We start from the raw sequence: 18808 nt of genomic DNA, 5'->3' as shown, positions 1-18808 counted from the left end.
GTCCTGAACACTTCACAGTCCTGGAGATAAATACATTCATTCACATTATATGTAGGGACTATCGTTCCTGAAATTAAGTGTTATGTTACATATAATGAAACACACACACACACAGTATCTCAAATAAATATTTATTCTAAATATATTATTATATCTTTTCATGTGACAACACTGAAGAAATGACACTTTGCTATTATATTTATATAATTATATAATCACCCACCCATATACAGTATATATATATGTACACACACACACACACACACACACACACACACATATATATATATATATACACAGTATCTCACAGAAGTGAGTACACCCCTCACATTTTTGTAAATATTTTATATCTTTTTGTGTGACAACACTGAAGAAATGACACTTTGCTACAATGTAAAGTAGTGAGTGTACAGCTTGTATAACAGTGTAAATTTGCTGTCCCCTCAAAATAACTCAACACACAGACATTAATGTCTAAACCGCTGGCCACAAAAGTGAGTACACCCCTAAGTGAAAATGTCCAAATTGGGCCCGTGTCAATATTTTGTGTGGCCACCATTATTTTCCAGCACTGCCTTAACCCTCTTAGGCATGGAGAGACCTTTCCGTTTGAAGATGTCCCACAGATGCTCAATAGGGTTAAGGTCTGGAGACATGCTTGGCCAGTCCATCACCTTTACCCTCAGCTTCTTTAGCAAGGCAGTGGTCGTCTTGGAGGTGTGTTTGGGGTCGTTATCATGTCGGAATACTGCCCTGCGGCCCAGTCTCCAAAGGGAGGGGATCATGCTCTGCTCATTCATGGTTCCCTCAATGAACTGTAGCTCCCCAGTGCCGGCAGCACTCATGCAGCCCCAGACCATGACGCTCCCACCACCATGTAGGCAACACACACTTGTCTTTGTACTCCTCACCTGGTTGCTGCCACACACGCTTGACACCATCTGAACCAAATAAGTTTATCTTGGTCTCATCAGAGCACAGGACATGGTTCCAGTAATCCATGTCCTTAGTCTGCTTGTCTTCAGCAAACTGTTTGCAGGCTTTCTTGTGCATCATCTTTAGAAGAGGCTTCCTTCTGGGACGACAGCCATGCAGACCAATTTGATGCAGTGTGCGGCATGTGGTCTGAGCACTGACAGGCTGACCCCCCACCCCTTTAACCTCTGCAGCAATGCTGGCAGCACTCATACGTCTATTTCCCAAACACAACCTCTGGATATGACGCTGAGCACGTGCACTCAACTTCTTTGGTCGACCATGGCGAGGCCTGTTCTGAGTGGAACCTGTCCTGTTAAACCGCTGTATGGTCTTGGCCACCGTGCTGCAGCTCAGTTTCAGGGTCTTGGCAATCTTCTTATAGCCTACGCCATCTTAATGTAGAGCAACAATTCTCTTTTTCAGATCCTCAGAGAGTTCTTTGCCATGAGGTGCCATGTTGAACTTCCAGTGACCAGTATGAGAGAGTGAGAGCGATAACACCAAATTTAACACACCTGCTCCCCATTCACAGACCTTTTAACACTAACGAGTCACATGACACCAGGGAGAGAAAATGGTTAATTGGGCCCAATTTGGACATTTTCACTTAGGGGTGTACTCACTTTTGTGGTCAGCGGTTTAGACATTAATGGCTGTGTGTGGAGTTATTTTGAGGGGACAGCAAATTTACACTGTTATACAAGCTGTACACTCACTACTTTACATTGTAGCAAAGTGTCATTTCTTCAGTGTTGTCACACAAAAAGATATAAAATATTTACAAAAATGTGAGGGGTGTACTCACTTCTGTGAGATACTGTGTATATATATATATATATATATATATATATATGTGTGTGTGTGTGTGTGTGTACATATATATATACTGTATATGGGTGGGTGATTATATAATTGCAGGTATATTTGGCGTCCAAAGTAATTTTATTCTGCTTTTCCCCCCAAATAGTTATATTTTTAATTATTTTAATCATTTGGTACTCACTGTCATTGATCACAAGATGTTACAGGCCATAACAATAATTATTAAAATAATTAAAAATATAACCTTTTTGTGTGTGCTGTGACTCAAAGTTTGATTTAATATTCTAAAGTTATGTATAAAATGGTAATATATATTAAAATAGTAATATACAATTTAGTCTTAAAATGTGTTCGTAAAACTTGCCACTACTGGGATAGGTTGTAGTAAAAAACATGGTAATTAAAACCATAAATTCAAAATAATTTTGTAAATAATTGTTGTGCTTTCTGATAAAGTCCTTCATATTATATATCTTCATTTTTTTTTTAAACAAGATGCCAAATTTGTTTTTAACAAAACAATGCTTTGTAATGGAATAAGCTATATAAGCCCATTTGTATGTTCATAATCAAATCAGTTAAATCCTAACAATAATGTACAGTTACTAACTTTTTTTGCACTTAGCAAATAACAATAATCAATATGCACAAAATAGTAACACTTTACAATAAGGTTTGATTTGGTAACATTAGTTAACTACATTACTTAACATGAACTAACCATGAACAATACTTCTACAGCATTTATTAATCTTAACGTTAATTTCAACATTTAGTAATACAACCTGATTTGGATTGACAGAGTTAATGCACTGTGAACTAGCATGAACAGTAATATTTTTTCTAACATTAACAAAGATTAATAAATGCTTTAAATATATTGCTCGCTGTCAGTTCACTTTAGCTAACGCATTAACTAACAATACGTTTATGAAATGAGACTTTATTGTAAAGCGTTAAAGATATACTGTTAAGAGTAAATATAGATGAATGAAGATTGTTCACGGTAAAATTTAAAATACTGTCATACAGATGCCTAAATCTTCAAAAACTTTTTGAAACTAAATACACTTAAAAATGAGACCTTAACAGGCCTTTTATTTTGAAATTTCTCATACTCCAGTGGAGACAGTGTTGCTAATAAGACTGTAAGATCACCATGGTAACACCATATAATTCTTCATGCTCACCCAACACTGTGTAGCCATAAAGACCATGCTCATGAGACCACATAATGACAAACGACATGGATAATTTTAATAAGGCCGCCAACAGTTCCAACTTTTTTTTCCAAAGATTAGATTCATCATCTGCCAGAAGTCTTTTTCCTTCCTCTACAGAAAGATTTTGTAACCATAATGATTTAATAAAGTGAGAAGGTACAAATGGCCAGTTGATCCATTTAAATTGCTCCTATACTGTTACCAGTCCCTTTGCAAAAAATTCATTCATTATACCAGACAGGTCTATCAAAGCACAGTAGTGTTTTGACATCCGAGTCAAATGCACCCACACAGTCCTGTCTGAGATGCTAAGAAGCTGCTCCTCACGCCCTGCTCTTATAACATCCCCAGGAATCAATGTCCATTCCTTCCCTTAATAAAACACAAGGACAGGCATGTAGACCTTTACTCCAGTCCTCTTTTGGGCTGTGGATCAGTGTCATTCGAAAGGCATTCCGAGGCCACTCAAATGTTCAAGTTTGAAGAAAAGATGACCGAGTGGTAAAGACGGAAACAAAGGACAAGGAGCCGATGTTGGGTGGGGATACAGGTCATATACCGATGGACTGCAAGACTCTTCTCTCTACTTCATTCAAGTGGCTTGAAAACATGCTATAGCAAGGCTGCTGAGCAAACTGGTTAAGGAAATCTGTCAGATAAGCCTGTGGAGAAAGACATGGAGAGAAACACTAGAATAATTTAACTGCATATTATCAGAGATGAAGATATGACGTCTGGTTACAGCAATGCTGAGTTTCAAGTCGATGCAAAATTACTCACCTGAAGGTCAATTTGATATATGGGATCCTTCAGAGCATCTGGATCTTCATCATCATCATCCTCATAATAATCATCGTCTATGGGGAAATTACAATAACGGTTATTCAGTGGCTTATGTGTAGAAAAGACTAAGGCTGCGTTCGAAAACTTAAGAAGCTGATTTGTTGCCTTGCTGCATTATCAGGCAATGACTTTGTAGGCAACAACAAAAACAAAAATGAAAAATGTTGGCAACACTGAAATACATTAAGTTAAAACACTAAAATTACTTACTGGAAATAAAAACTAAAACAGAAACAAATACATTAAACCTAAATAGTGATATTTAAATAAAAAAATAAAAAAATAAAAAACTGATTTGAAGGCATTGGTAGGAGTTGGTATACCTTAAATGCAATACAAGTCACTTTGGATGAAGCCAAATACATACATACAGTATCTCACAGAAGTGAGTACACCCCTCACATTTTTGTAAATATTTTATTATATCTTTTCATGCGACAACACTGAAGAAATGACACTTTGCTACAATGTAAAGTAGTGAGTGTACAGCTTGTATAACAGTGTAAATTTGCTGTCCCCTCGAAATAACTCAACACACAGACATTAATGTCTAAACCGCTGGCCACAAAAGTGAGTACACCCCTAAGTGAAAATGTCCAAATTGGGCCCAATTAGCCATTTTCTCCCCCCGGTGTCATGTGACTCATTAGTGTTACAAGGTCTCAGGTGTGAATGGGGAGCAGGTGTGTTAAATTTGGTGTTATCGCTCTCACTCTCTCATACTGGTCACTGGAAGTTCAACATGGCACCTCATGGCAAAGAACTCTCTGAGGATCTGAAAAAAAGAATTGTTGCTATACATAAAGATGGCGTAGGCTATAAGAAGATTGCCAAGACCCTGAAACTGAGCTGCAGCACGGTGCCCAAGACCATACAGCGGTTTAACAGGACAGGTTCCACTCAGAACAGGCCTCGCCATGGTTGACCAAAGAAGTTGAGTGCACGTGCTCAGCGTCATATCCAAAGGTTGTGTTTGGGAAATAGACGTATGAGTGCTGCCAGCATTGCTGCAGAGGTTGAAGGGGTGGGGGGTCAGTCTGTCAGTGCTCAGACCATACGCCGCACACTGCATCGAATTGGTCTGCATGGCTGTCGTCCCAGAAGGAAGCCTCTTCTAAAGATGATGCACAAGAAAGCCCGCAAACAGTTTGCTGAAGACAAGCAGACTAAGGACATGGATTACTGGAACCATGTCCTGTGCTCTGATGAGACCAAGATAAACTTATTTGGTTCAGATGGTGTCAAGCGTGTGTGGCGGCAACCAGGTGAGGAGTACAAAGACAAGTGTGTCTTGCCTACAGTCAAGCATGGTGGTGGGAGTGTCATGGTCTGGGGCTGCATGAGTGCTGCCGGCACTGGGGAGCTACAGTTCATTGAGGGAACCATGAATGAGCAGAGCATGATCCCTTCCCTTCGGAGACTGGGCCGCAGGGCAGTATTCCGACATGATAACGACCCCAAACACACCTCCAAGACGACCACTGCCTTGCTAAAGAAGCTGAGGGTACCTAAACCCTATTGAGCATCTGTGGGACATCCTCAAATGGAAGGTGGAGGAGCGCAAGGTCTCTAACATCCACCAGCTCCATGATGTCGACATGGAGGAGTGGAAGAGGACTCCAGTGGCAACCTGTGAAGCTCTGGTGAACTCCATGCCCAAGAGGGTTAAAGGGATAGTTCACCCAAAAATGAAAATTCTGTCATTATTTACTCGCCCTCAAGTTGTTCCAAACACGTATACATTTCTTTCTTCTGATGAACATAAAGGAAGATATTTTGAAGATTATGGGAAACTGAACAGTTCTGGGGCACCACTGACTTCCATAGTATTTTTGAAAGTCAATGGTGCCCCAAAGCAGCCTGGTTACAAACTTTCTTCCAAATATCTTCCTTTGTGTTCAGCAGAAGAAAGAAACTCATACAGGTTTGGAATAACTTGAGGGTGAGTAAATGATGACAGAATTTTCATTTTTAGGTGAACTATCCCTTTAAGGCAATGCTGGAAAATAATGGTGGCCACACAAAACATTTGCCCAATTTGGACATTTTCACTTAGGGGTGTACTCACTTTTGTGGCCAGCGGTTTAGACATTAATGGCTGTGTGTTGAGTTATTTTGAGGGGACAGCAAATTTACACTGTTATACAAGCTGTACACTCACTACTTTACATTGTAGCAAAGTGTCATTTCTTCAGTGTTGTCACATGAAAAGATTTAATAAAATATTTACAAAAATGTGAGGGGTGTACTCACTTCTGTGAGATATTAGATATTAGAGTGGATGCAAACGTAACCCTATGTTAGTAATATGAAACTTTACCGTATTTGTTGGAGGCAATGAGATCAGACAGAAGCTGTCCTGCTAGTCCTTCATCTTCCTCATCATCATCCTCTTCCTCTGCCAGATCGTCCCACATTCCACCAGAGTCTGCAAAGCAAACATTACTAAACTTAAGATGCCCCTCACATTTCACTGTCATCAATTAATACTAATACTAGGGTTAAATAGTTAAACCAACCACATATATACCTTGGCTCCAGTCTGCAGGATTTGCTCTATTTGCATTAGCCTCCACCACAGAAGAAAGTTCATTGACGATGAGTTTAAAGATCTTTACCAGCAAAGGAATGTTGGTCCACCGCTGTGGGTCTGAGAGAAACAGATCGGTCAAATATCTGAGGCAATAACAATTAATAATCATTAAATTGGCAGTTTAAGAGATCATCTACTTACTCTTGGCTGATTTAGAACGTGTACAAATTCCCTCGTCTGGATTAAAAATTTCATCTCCTTTGACGACTATATCTTGGAGGCGCTTGTCGTTTGTATTGAGACCGTGCTGGAGGAGTTTACACAAGGCGACAGCACTGTGGACAGAGTGATTACAGTGTTATTTCAACGCAAGCTGTACAATTCCTTCAAACACACTGGAGACAAGATTGGAAACCCTCACCTGACTTTGCCTTCATACTGGCCATAGAACAGATGTTGGCGACTCATCCACTCAGCCATGACAAACTCTAGGGCAGGTTTCCCTGTGGGACCTGGAAGACTGCATAGGAATTCCAGCAGGGGCTCCAACTGGATATGGACCAGGTGGGCGAAAACCATGATCAGGGACTGACAAATGAATAAAGAAGACATATTTCACACTTCATTTGAGCAGCCAGCTGCAACACAATTCAGAATTATCTGTCATGCAAGAAAATTAATGTTCAATACACAAAAACAAGCTGACATCTATAACTTGCTGTAAAGTAATTACTGTTTATTAACTGGATGCTATTTCTGTATCTGTGCTACATCATGCCACACCTGCATTAGGGTTCAGCAGTATCCCAGCACCATGGTACTAAAAAATTCCTGCATTATTTTGCAATATTGGCACATTATTTTGATTTCTTTTCCTACAAAGAACTGAACATTCTAACATGCTAACTACAAATAAAAATAAGGAAATGAAATCGGAAATTTTTGACATTGAATTATTGTTATCTATTTACAGTCCTAGTTTTATTTCATCATTTACCTGAGGCTTTTTTGAGTTTCCATGTTTTTAACGACTGGAAAAGTAATGGAAATTTGTTCATTTGTTCAAACCCATTTTTGATTCATACTGATTAGTTTATGAACATTTACACCAGAGTCGGCGAATTCACAGAGCAAGCATGCATTTAAAAAGCGATTACAAATGCGTGAAATGTTGTTTTCCACTACAAACGCAAAGTCGAACCAACGTTAACTGTAACATTATTTAAACGTCTTTTCCATGATTTTTACATCTCATGACTTTTCCAAAAATTGGAAAATCCAATTTTAAAATTCCCTGATAATTCCAGGTTTTCCATGACAATTACAGGGTTTTTCCAAACTTGACAACAATGACCTCCAAATACGATGGGAGACTTCTTTCAAAAATTAAATGAGATGAAACAAAACACATAAAAATTAATAAATAAAGTTAAATTACAAAAAATGGTGTTAAAATGACTATTAAACATATTTAATTAACATTTAAAGTTGACATGTTAACATTGACAGCCCTAAAACTACATTTTGTAAAAATATTTTTTGTTCTCTCAAATTTTCCATGGACCACCAGCACCCGCTTGTGGCCCCAGGGCCAAAGTTTGAAAACACCAATGGTATCAGTTTAGTATCAACACTGGGGTACTGCACCTTAAAGGATTAGTTCACCCAAAAATGAAAATTATCCCATAATTTTCTCACCCTCAAGCCACCCTAGGTTTATATGACTTTCTTCTTTCAGTCAAACACAATCAGAGTTATGTTAAAACAATATTCTGGCTCTTCCAAGCTTTATAATGGGAGTGAACAGTAACCGATAACTTAAAGCCCCAAAAAAAGCATATCCATCCATCATAAAAGTAATTCATCTGGCTCCAGGGGGTTAATAAAGGCCTTCTGAAAGCGAAGCGATTTTGTAAGAAAAAAATACATATTTATAACTTCTTACATATTATACGCATTAACAACTTATTAATTTTCGTTTTAGACTTCTAATTCATGACTGGTGTTTTGTTTTGCTCTATCCTCTGCGCTTCCACGTTCGCCAATAAATCATGCGTCAGGTCAAAGTTCACTCTTCCGCCGAGAATCAACTCGCATACGGGATCCAGTGATTCTACTTTATAAAGTTAAAGGTGCACTATGTAATATTTTCTGTCCGCTAGAGGCCTATTCAAAACAAAGTTTAAGCGTGGAATCTTGGGATATGTGGTCTTCATCTCAACGGTCGGTGGAAAAGAATAGGGATAGGACTCGGGAAACAATCATGTTCATGAATGCGATTATTAACGTTACTGTAGTATGAAGCAGATCAGGACCGAGTGTTGCGGGAGCTGAACGAGGCCGCTGGAGCGATTGCGCAACACACGCCTCAAGAGCAGCAGAACTTTTATTATGCCACAGTCGCCGGCGCTGCTTCCGCTTTTCCGGTCATGAGTATGAGGTAACACAGCTCTGTTTATCATATTAGATACATTTGAGAGTGTTGAAATTGATTAACGTTACTCTGTGCGTTCGCTCTGCAGTAAGATCAATTTTGGAATATAATATTAAATGCTGGATGGCTTGTGTTGATAAATGGCATGTAATTAATTTTAATACATATTGTATGATGGAGAAAATGCTGTATTACTGTTACTAAAAATAAAGCTGCATCTGATTATGCTATGTTAGCTACTTTTAGCTACTGTTTTTCTCTGAGGCATGGTAAAGCATGGTACTCGCAAAAAAAAAAAAAAAAAAAAAAAAAAAAAAATCAAGAAAATTACATTTAAACAATAAGACTAAACGTGTTGAGCTATATAACAATAATTAGTTTTCTGTCTATAAATACATCAAAACAGCTGTTCCCTTGTCTATTAAAACATGTAATATACTAAAGCGTCTTTGGTGTTTCCATGGTTTCTACAAAATAAAACCGGGTAACGCGGGTATGACGCAATTGACAGGCGACTCTTCACACGTCCCGGAGCCTTGGTTAAAATTGCAATTTTCCTCACGATTTACAAATAGTTGGAAACATTTGGGATATTGTAAGTACTCAAGTGAACAAAATATATAACACTGGCCTAGTGGTTTTTGTATATTTTACCGCAAAATTCGTACATATTGCACCTTTAAAATTTTTTTTATATTTTTATTACAAAAACACATTGCTTGGCTTTAGAAGACCTTTATTAACCCCCTTGAGCTCGCTTTTATGATGGATGGATGTGCTTTATTGAGCTTCAAAATATTAGATACTATTCACTCCCATTATAAAGCTTAGAAGAGCCAGAATATTTTTTTTAATATGACTGAAAGAAAGTATACCACCTTGGATATATTGAAGGTGAGTAAATTATGGGATAATTTTAATTTTTGGGTGAACTAACTCTTTAATGATCGAACCCTACCTGCATCACACTGAGGGTCTCGGCCTGCTGCATCTTGCTGAGAATAGCACGTAGTATTTGGTCCAGCTGGTCAGCCAACTGAGTGCCAGCCCGGGCAATGAGAGTGGACACCAGACGACCTACAAAAGCAGCGGTGAACTCAGATGTGCGGGGGTCCAGGAGCTGACTGACAACCTGCATGACATACCACAGGCCACTGTGGCCTTGCTCATCTTGCCACTGGGCAATCTGCTCCAGCGCCACGGACACATAGGCCCTCAAGCATTCGCCACCATTCTGGGAAAATCAACAATGATGTGAGTTAGATAACAACTGACATGAGGACTCTGAAAAGATATAACAGATTTTTGTTTCTAGGAAACTGATGCAACCTGCATCGTGGTATTGTCATCCGTGCGGAGGGTGCACTGGGCCACCGCAGGAAAAGCTTGGCACACAAGCATGTCTGACAGTGGGGGCTTAGTGTTACGAACAACTGTGGTTAGGATATCTATGGATGTCTGCAAGAACAGAAAATATGTATTACTTACAAGAAAACAGTTTAGAAATGGAGGTAGAACAAAATGAGAAGTTTGTCTTACAGCACAAAGGCCAGATGGGATTTTATCAGGCGGTGCCTGCATAATGCTAACGAGAGTTGGAATGAGGCGCATTTGCATGGGTCCTTGGCAAGCTTCAATCTGGGCAAGCTCCTTGAAGATGTCCTGCGCTAAAGATGCTACAACTGGATCTAACAGAAAGAGAAAAGAAAACAAGCCAAGTAAAGTTCTATCCTACAAGGCTAATGATACTGGATGTTGACTATAAAATGATCTTACCATTACTGTACTTAAGGAATATGGCAATAGTGAGCGGGCAGATTTTATTCTCAGCACTCGTGGTGAAAGCCGGATCCACGGTGCAAACAATACAAAGGGTTTCCATGACTAAAGTGAGAACTTCAGAGCTGAACTGAGCCGCGAGCTGCACCAGCCCTTCCAAGACACTGGGCAGGAACGGCTGCAGGACATGGGTACTCTCTGACAGCTTGAGTTGATCACAATACCTGTGAAACGGATATAAAGAGATCATAAGATACGGATATAAGAGAAAAGTCTCTTATGCTCACCAAGGCTGCATTAATTTTATACATTGTAAAAATAGTAATATTGTGAAATATTTTTACGCTTAATATATTTTAAAATGTAATTTATTCCTTTAATGGCAAAGCTGAATTTTCAGCATCATTACCCCAGTCTTCAGTGTCACGTGACCCTTCAGAAATCATTCTAATAATATGAAAACAGTTGTACTGCTTAATATTTCTGTGGAAACTGTGATAAATTTTAAGGATTGTCTGACGAGTTGAAAGTTCAAAAGAACAGCATTTGAAATAGAAATCTTTTGTTACATTATAAAATGTTACTGTCAATTTGGATAAATTTAATGCTTATTGTTGAATAAAAGTATTAATTTCTTTCCAAAAAACAAACAAACAAAAAAACCCAGACCTTATGGACTCCAAACATTTGAACAGTAGTGTAAATGACAACAGACTGCATGATGCATGATTTGAAATAATTAAATTGTTGTGCAATTCAGTTTAAAACACATATGTGACGCTGGACCACAAAACCATAAGGGTCAATTTTTTTAAATTGAGATTTATACATCATCTGAAAGCTAAATAAATAAGATTTCCATTGATGTATGGTTTGTTAGGATAGGATTTGGCCGAGATACAACTACTCCAAAAATCTGGAATCAAAAAAAAAAAAAAATCAAAATATTGAGAAAAATCACCTTTAAAGTTGTCCAAATGAAGGCCTTAGTGATGCATATCCACTCATATAAATACATTTTTGATATATTTATGGTAGGAAATTTACAAAATATCTTAATGGAACATGATCTTTACTTAACATCCTAATGATTTTTTGCATAAAAGAAAAATCGATAATTTTGACCCATACAATGTACTGTTGGCTATTGCTATAAATATACCTGTGTGACTTATGACTTACCCCCAGATAGCTCTCACAGCGGAGATCCGAACAGAGGGTGGCTGGCTCTCATGTAGACCGCTCACGGTGGCCTGCAGGAACTGCTGAATGAGCTCTGGGGACATCGCTGCAGTGAAGCGACTGGCTGCCCATAAGGCCCGGCCCAACAGGAATGGAGAGGCTGCTGGGAATTGAATAACAATTGGATCAGATCCTGTCATTACACTCAAGCCATAAACAGATTTAAGATCAAAATGAAAATGTAGAAGTTTACCTGGTAAATTGAGGTCAGCGAGGATGACGTTGGCAAGGAATCCGTGCATGTCAAACTGCACACGACCGTTCTTTACATTCTCTGTGATGATGGTCTTGACCGAACCCAGGGCCAGCATGCAAGCCTCATGCACCTTCCACCTGAATATCCATGGAGAGATATTGATGTAAAGCAACCCACTGAAAGACAAAGCTTGGTTGTGACAGAGGATGTGTTTTCTTTCTTTACCAGTGTTCACTGCCTGCGTTCTTGGCTTGCTCTGCCTCCTGGAGGTGTCGTGTTGCAGCCGCCGCTAAAGCAGCAGCGCTCTCGTTCTGAAACTCGGCAGCAACAGCCTGATGGACGAGAGGATGCATTAGAGATAAAGGAGGGAAAATAATCAAACACCCACAAAAAAAAAACTCTCTGTGCTCTCACCAGCAACAGATCCTGTGCTGATATCCGGACCGAATAAGAGAATGTGTCGTCATCCTCATCCTCAACAAACTGCTGCGGATTGGCAGTCCATACCTTGATCTGTGAGACAGATGACAACGTGAAGATAAAAACTATAAAGAAAGACTTGAGACACAAACTCACACCTCCCACAAACCTGATCCTCCGTGATCTGCATGTAGAGGATGATGTAATATATGAGCTCTGGTAGAGCTTTCTTCACTGTGCTCTTGAACTTCTTGTTCTCCAGCAGTGTGTGGACAAACTCAAAGATGCTGAAGACGAGGTTCTCAAAGCCAAGGACCTCACCTGTGACATTGACAATGAATTAAGAGAGCTCAGTGCTTACTAACAATGAAGATTAATTACAAAAACCTAGTGCCACATACCATCAGAGTCAACTGGATCATCCACTTCTTCTGTGTAGTTGACCTCAGTTCTCACATAAGTACATGATTGATTAAGAAAAGTACTTTAATAAGTTATTGAAATGACTGTGGCACCAATAAAAACATCAAATGGGTCTACGATATTAATGGCAATAGGTTAAACAAGAATGGATATAAGGAGGCGCTCTCTGTCAGGGTGTTCCACACAATAGGTAGAATCTGTTGCATGGAGGACACCATGGGTTTGGGGAAGTTCTTCACGAGAGCAGTCACTGCCTATGAAAAGATAACAATACATAATTACAATTACATCATGAGGGGAAAAAAGTATTTTTCTGCATGACGGAACAACTGGTCACCTTTAACACTTCCATTTTCAGGCCACTATCCGAAGTGGGTCCGTCTGGGATCTGTAGAGCCTGTATAAAGGCCTCTGTGAACTGCTGCACCACCGGGAAGATCAGAGTATTGGCAGCACCCTAAAATCAAAAACAACCGTTTCAAAATTTCAGTTAATCATTTAATGTTTACCGATAATACTTGATCGAATGTTAATCAGCTGAACCTTAAATATTATAAACTAAAAAAAAATTTTCCCCCCACAGCATTTATTCATTTTGGTAATGCTAATTTATACAACTTCAAATTGAAATATACACTGCCCTCCAAAAGTCTGGAAACGCCCTAGAAAAGTGGGGTTTTGGACAATATTGGCATGAATCCTTTTTAATTTGTGATAATTTTGCACTGATAAGGGACAACACAAACTACAAAAACATTTTATTACACAAACAGTTTATACATAGAAAAAAATTAAATTTTGGATTCATCAAAATATCCACCATTAGCAGCGATCTGACCTAAACTGGGTTCTAATTGGTTCATTGTATTCTAAACTTAATTGGCAATCAATTGTTGAAGCTATTAAGGTGTGCTGACCCAAAAATCTTTTACAAACCTGGGCCGAGTTTAAACCAGTAACCAGAAATCACAGCTGGCAAAGGGGCATGTCTGACTTTGACATGTATATATTGCCATTATTATGTAATCAAAATGAAAATTATTATTGCTGGTCTTCAATGATAATGTCAAGTTACTTTAATGTATTTGCACCAAAAAAAAAGATAAGGATTTATGCTGATATCGTCCAAAACCACACTTTGCCAGGGGTGTTTCCAAACTTTTGGAGGGCAGTGTTTACACTACCATTCAAAACTTTGGGGTTGATCATTTTTTTAATGCTTTTTAAATAAGTCTCTTATGCTCACTCACTAATGCTGCATTCATTTGATCAAAAATACAGTAAAAACAGTAATTTCAAAATATTATTACAATTCAAAATAACTGTTTTCTATTTTAATATATTTTAAAATGTTATTTATTACTCTGAAGGCAATGCTGAATGTTCAGCAGCTATTACTCGTCTACCGTGTCACATGATCTTTCAGAAATCATTCCAATATGCTGATTTCATGCTTCATTTTTGTGGAAACCGTGTTACACTTTTGTTACATTCAGTAGGGATGCACCGATACCATTTTTTAAGTACCGAGTACCGATACTTTTTTCTAGTACTCGCCGATACCGATACATTTATTAATTTCTTTCTCTCCCCCTCTCTCTTTTTTTTTTTTTGGTGATGTTGCAGTTTTCCAAGCACAACACAGTGAGACTAATGAATGTAGGACAGCTTCTTTATCATTACTCTAATGAAAAAAGTAATAATTTTTATGTGCTTGTCACAAACTTAAAGAACAAAACTTTCAGTGTCCAATAACCTTCAAAGGGCATAATTACCAATATATATAATTGTTGTTATAAAGAGAAATTTACAAACAATACAACAAATACTATAGAGATACAAATTAAATAAACCTACTGTATCTGAAAAACAAGTTTATTTACCATGTATACATTTATTTAACATCTTTTGTTGTTGTTGTCCTTTTGAGACCGAATCCATGGATACTGACACATATCCTGTTTTCACCCAAATGTTTACGTCCACTTAAGCCATAACCGACTGTATTTACGTGAGATACTCCACACGATGGACATTTTGACAACTATGTGTGCATTTGACCGTTCAGGCACGAGGAGAACTGATCGCGCGCAAGAAAGAGAGGGATCGCTTCTGGTCTGTCATTCAGCACGATTCCACCTATCCCGCCTTCACTAATCGATAACGAATTGTGATTGAAAGCATGCAGTTCACAATGTGTGTGTTGTCATCATTAATTTTCTGTAACATTATAAATGTCTTTACTGTCACTTTTAATCAGTTTGATGTATTCTTGCTGAATAAAGGAATTAGTTTAAAAAAAACCCAAAACAAAGTGTAACAATAAAAAAAAAAAAAATCTTAAAGAGTCCAAACTTTAACAGTAGTGGTATGTAGAAAATAACATTAACCAAGATTAATAAATGCTGTAAAAGTATTGTTCTAATTTACTGGATGCTAGCTACTGCATTACCTAAAGTTATAAAATTGAATCTTACTGTAAAGTGATCTCTGTTTATCTATGAACTTACCTTTGCTACTTCATCAATCGCACAGATGAGATTGGCACACGTGGTGAAGATCTCAACTGCTCTGGATCGTGTGCGTATACTGTAAACCTGCAACAGTAATTGCAGAGCAACACAACAGTGTTTACACATGATTTTCTCAAAAGCATGGACTGTACTGTGTTTTTAAGCCGAGTACAATACCTCTGCCATGGTAAAAATCTTGTACATTTGAGGCAAAATGACAGGTGCAACATCAGGCATCTGCACATCTGTCACCTCTCGTGTAAATTCTATGAAACACATAATGATACGTTGCTTAAAAACAGCGCAAAAACATTTGTCACAAGTTGTGACTGTGAGGAAGAGTCATAGATGCTCAGTCATTACCCGTGAGGACCCTCATGGCGCCGTGTACAGCGTTCACATCCCCACTGGCCAGCATGTCCATGAGGAGTTTGAAGAGCCCGGGCCAAGCTTCAGGCCAGTCCCAGTGTGCAATAGCCTGACAGGGCATAGGCCACGCTGGAGCGCACCTTACTAATAGCCTCCCGCAAACCACCTGGCAGCAGCTCACGGATCGCAGCTTTGGCCTGAACAGAAAGGGACATGAGAAGCAAATTAACATCCCACCACATCTTCAATACTCTTAAACGTCCAGACATAAATATGCGGTTCTAACCCATTCAGTCGTCTCCGGGGGCCTATATTTCTCTGACTGGGCGCACCAGTGGGTCTCAACATACTGCTTCAGAATGACAGAGGCCAACTACAAGAGACACATAGCAAACAAATTAAGCAAACGTAACCGTAACAATCAAATACTTGTTTTTCTGTTCATATCTAGATGTCAACTAAGTCTTACTTGGCGTATAGCAAGTGCTCCATGTGGGTCGACAGTGAGCTCTGCAAGATGAACTCCAAACTCTACAAAACAGGTGCAAGAATATTATGACATTTTCTGCAGGGAGCCAAAAACAACTACTAGCAAATCAAAGCCAAATGAATATAGCGTAGTCAGGCGAGTACAACCAAAGACACATTTCTAATGTACGCTTCATTCACAGCAACACAGCACTGCCATATCTTTTATCATCCATGGATTTAGCTCAATGAGAGGATGGTGGCCAACAGACAATGTTACTGCTGACACCCAACACACAGCGGGAGCCTGAGAGAGGGGCCACATCCAGTGACTGATTTTTAAGAGCAAACTTTATGTGGACAGATCTAAACATAAAAATACATATATACTCTACCATTCAAAAGTTTGGGGTCAATAAGATCACTAATACTTCAGCAAGGATTCATTAAATTGATCAAAAGTGACATTTACAATGTTACAAAAGATTTCTTTTTAAAATTAAAGGGTTAGTTCACACAGAAATTAAAATAATGTCATTAACTACTCACTCTCATGTCATTCCACACCCGTAAGACCTTCGTTAATCTTCGGAACACAAATTAAGATATTTTTGTTGAAATCTGATGGCTCAGTGAGGCCTGCATAGCCAGCAATGACATTTCCTCTCTCAAGATCCATTAATGTACTAAAAACATATTTAAATCAGTTCATGTGAGTACAGTGCTTCAATATTAATATTATAAAGTGACGAGAATATTTTTGGTGCGCCAAAAAAACAAAATAACGACTTATATAGTGATGGCCGATTTCAAAACACTGCTTCATGAAGCTTCGGAGCGTTATGAATCAGCGTGTCGAATCAGCGGTTTGGAGCGCCAAAGTCACGTGATTTCAGCAGTTTGGCGGTTTGACACGCGATCCGAATCATGATTCGACACGCAGATTCATAACGCTCTGAATCTTCATGAAGCAGAGTTTTGAAATCGGCCATCACTATATAAGCCGTTATTTTGTTTTTTTGGCGACCAAAAATATTCTCGTTGCTTTATGATATTAATATTGAACCACTGTACTCACATAAACTGATTTAAATATGTTTTTAGTACATTAATGGATCTTGAGAGAGGAAATGTTGGCTATGCAGGCCTCACTGAGCCATCAGATTTCAACAAAAATATCTTAATTTGTGTTCCGAAGATGAACAAAGGTCTTACAGGTGTGGAACGACATGAGGGTGAGTAATAAATGACAGAATTTTCATTTTTGGGTGAACTAACCCTTTAATGCTGTTCTTAAACATAAATGTAGCCTTGGTGAGTATGAGACTTCTTTAAAAAATATTTTAAATGGTAGAGCACTTCTACTGAATAAATTGTACTGAAATTCTCAATAAGAACAATTAAAATCCAATCAAAATCAAGCATATAATGATGCAGAAGATTACATAATTATAACAAAATACAACAATAAGAGCTCTGGTAGAATACAATTTGCCAGACACAGAGAACAGAGTTTAATAGGCCTATAAGAGAATATAATGAAATATTTAGTAAAATCCTCTGGCATTTTTGAGTCCTGGTTAGTCTCAGACCTTGAAACTGACTCAAAATGAGTAAACCACACAATTGAGGGGGGACACGTCCTCACTAATATTCACATTAGTGGTCAATTAAATTCTTAAACTCATAGATTTTGTTATATCTTTGGTCAAAGCTACGGACTCACATCCAGCCACATAAAACTCAAAACTCTTTTTTCCCGCGAAACAAAAAAATCAATCACCATTCACTTTTATGGTATGAAAAAGGTTGCAATGATTAAATGGTGACTGAGGATATCAGCCTTTATCACCCACGGAAATAAATCATACAGGTTTGGAACAACACGAGCTTGAGTAAATGACAATGTTTATTTCTTTGGGCTGAACTTAGAAACTTAATAGACGCTAAAGAATTTATACATTCTCACAAACATGACGCGTATTTATCAACGCGAAACACGAGTGAGTTTAAAAGTGAAACTGATTAAATATAGAGATGGACAGAACCGAACCCCTCACGTGGAATCTTTTCTTATGACTACAACCATCAACTATAAATGCGGGAACATGTTGGCTGCACATGCTAGCGAATGTATATGAATGATAAACACGGTCGAAAAGCATCATAAAATCAGCAAACGTGCATTTGAAATGAAAAGGCGTGTGTTCTGGAAGGCCCGTGTGTGAAAATCTGTACTTCACATGGTGTCATGCATGTTGTGGGAGCATCTCACGTCAGTTCTTACCCTCCGTCACTTCCAACACTTTAATGCGCTCCTCCGCCGCAGCACGCACTTCTTGCACCGGCGACAGAATGGCGTTCAGTGCGTCTATAAGAGTCTCCTTCAGCCCTTTATCTACCTGGTCGAGAGTCGAAACCGGGCCGGGACCCGAGGCGCCCATACCCGCCATATTCTTGCCAGTTTTACTGAGGCTCACGGAGAGATGACCGGGGACCCGACGGAAGGATGCACAGCGCGCCAATGCACGTTTAGGGAGGGACTATGAAACGATGAAACGTTGC

The 18808-nt window shown here is 38.7% G+C and overlaps 1 protein-coding gene across 1 annotated transcript; it reads right to left on the bottom strand.

The window, feature by feature from the left end:
* Positions 1 to 2866: 2866 nt before the first annotated feature.
* Positions 2867 to 18796, bottom strand: ipo9 (importin 9). The gene is given in 25 exon segments (XM_051911767.1): positions 2867 to 3685; positions 3804 to 3880; positions 6187 to 6294; positions 6397 to 6516; positions 6601 to 6734; positions 6821 to 6987; positions 9792 to 10067; positions 10163 to 10291; positions 10373 to 10521; positions 10610 to 10836; positions 11795 to 11954; positions 12048 to 12187; positions 12276 to 12382; positions 12465 to 12563; positions 12640 to 12791; positions 12872 to 12930; positions 13047 to 13147; positions 13231 to 13350; positions 15404 to 15490; positions 15584 to 15672; positions 15770 to 15884; positions 15886 to 15972; positions 16062 to 16148; positions 16245 to 16306; positions 18531 to 18796. Coding segments are annotated over 25 exon segments (3129 nt in total). The 5' UTR covers positions 18697 to 18796; the 3' UTR covers positions 2867 to 3574.
* Between the last annotated feature and the right edge of the window lie 12 nt (positions 18797 to 18808).

Source organism: Ctenopharyngodon idella, chromosome 11 (assembly GCF_019924925.1).
Source record: "Ctenopharyngodon idella isolate HZGC_01 chromosome 11, HZGC01, whole genome shotgun sequence".
Lineage (NCBI taxonomy): Eukaryota > Metazoa > Chordata > Actinopteri > Cypriniformes > Xenocyprididae > Ctenopharyngodon > Ctenopharyngodon idella.
Note: the sequence above shows the minus strand (reverse complement) of the source record. Positions and strands in the feature narration are given on the sequence as shown.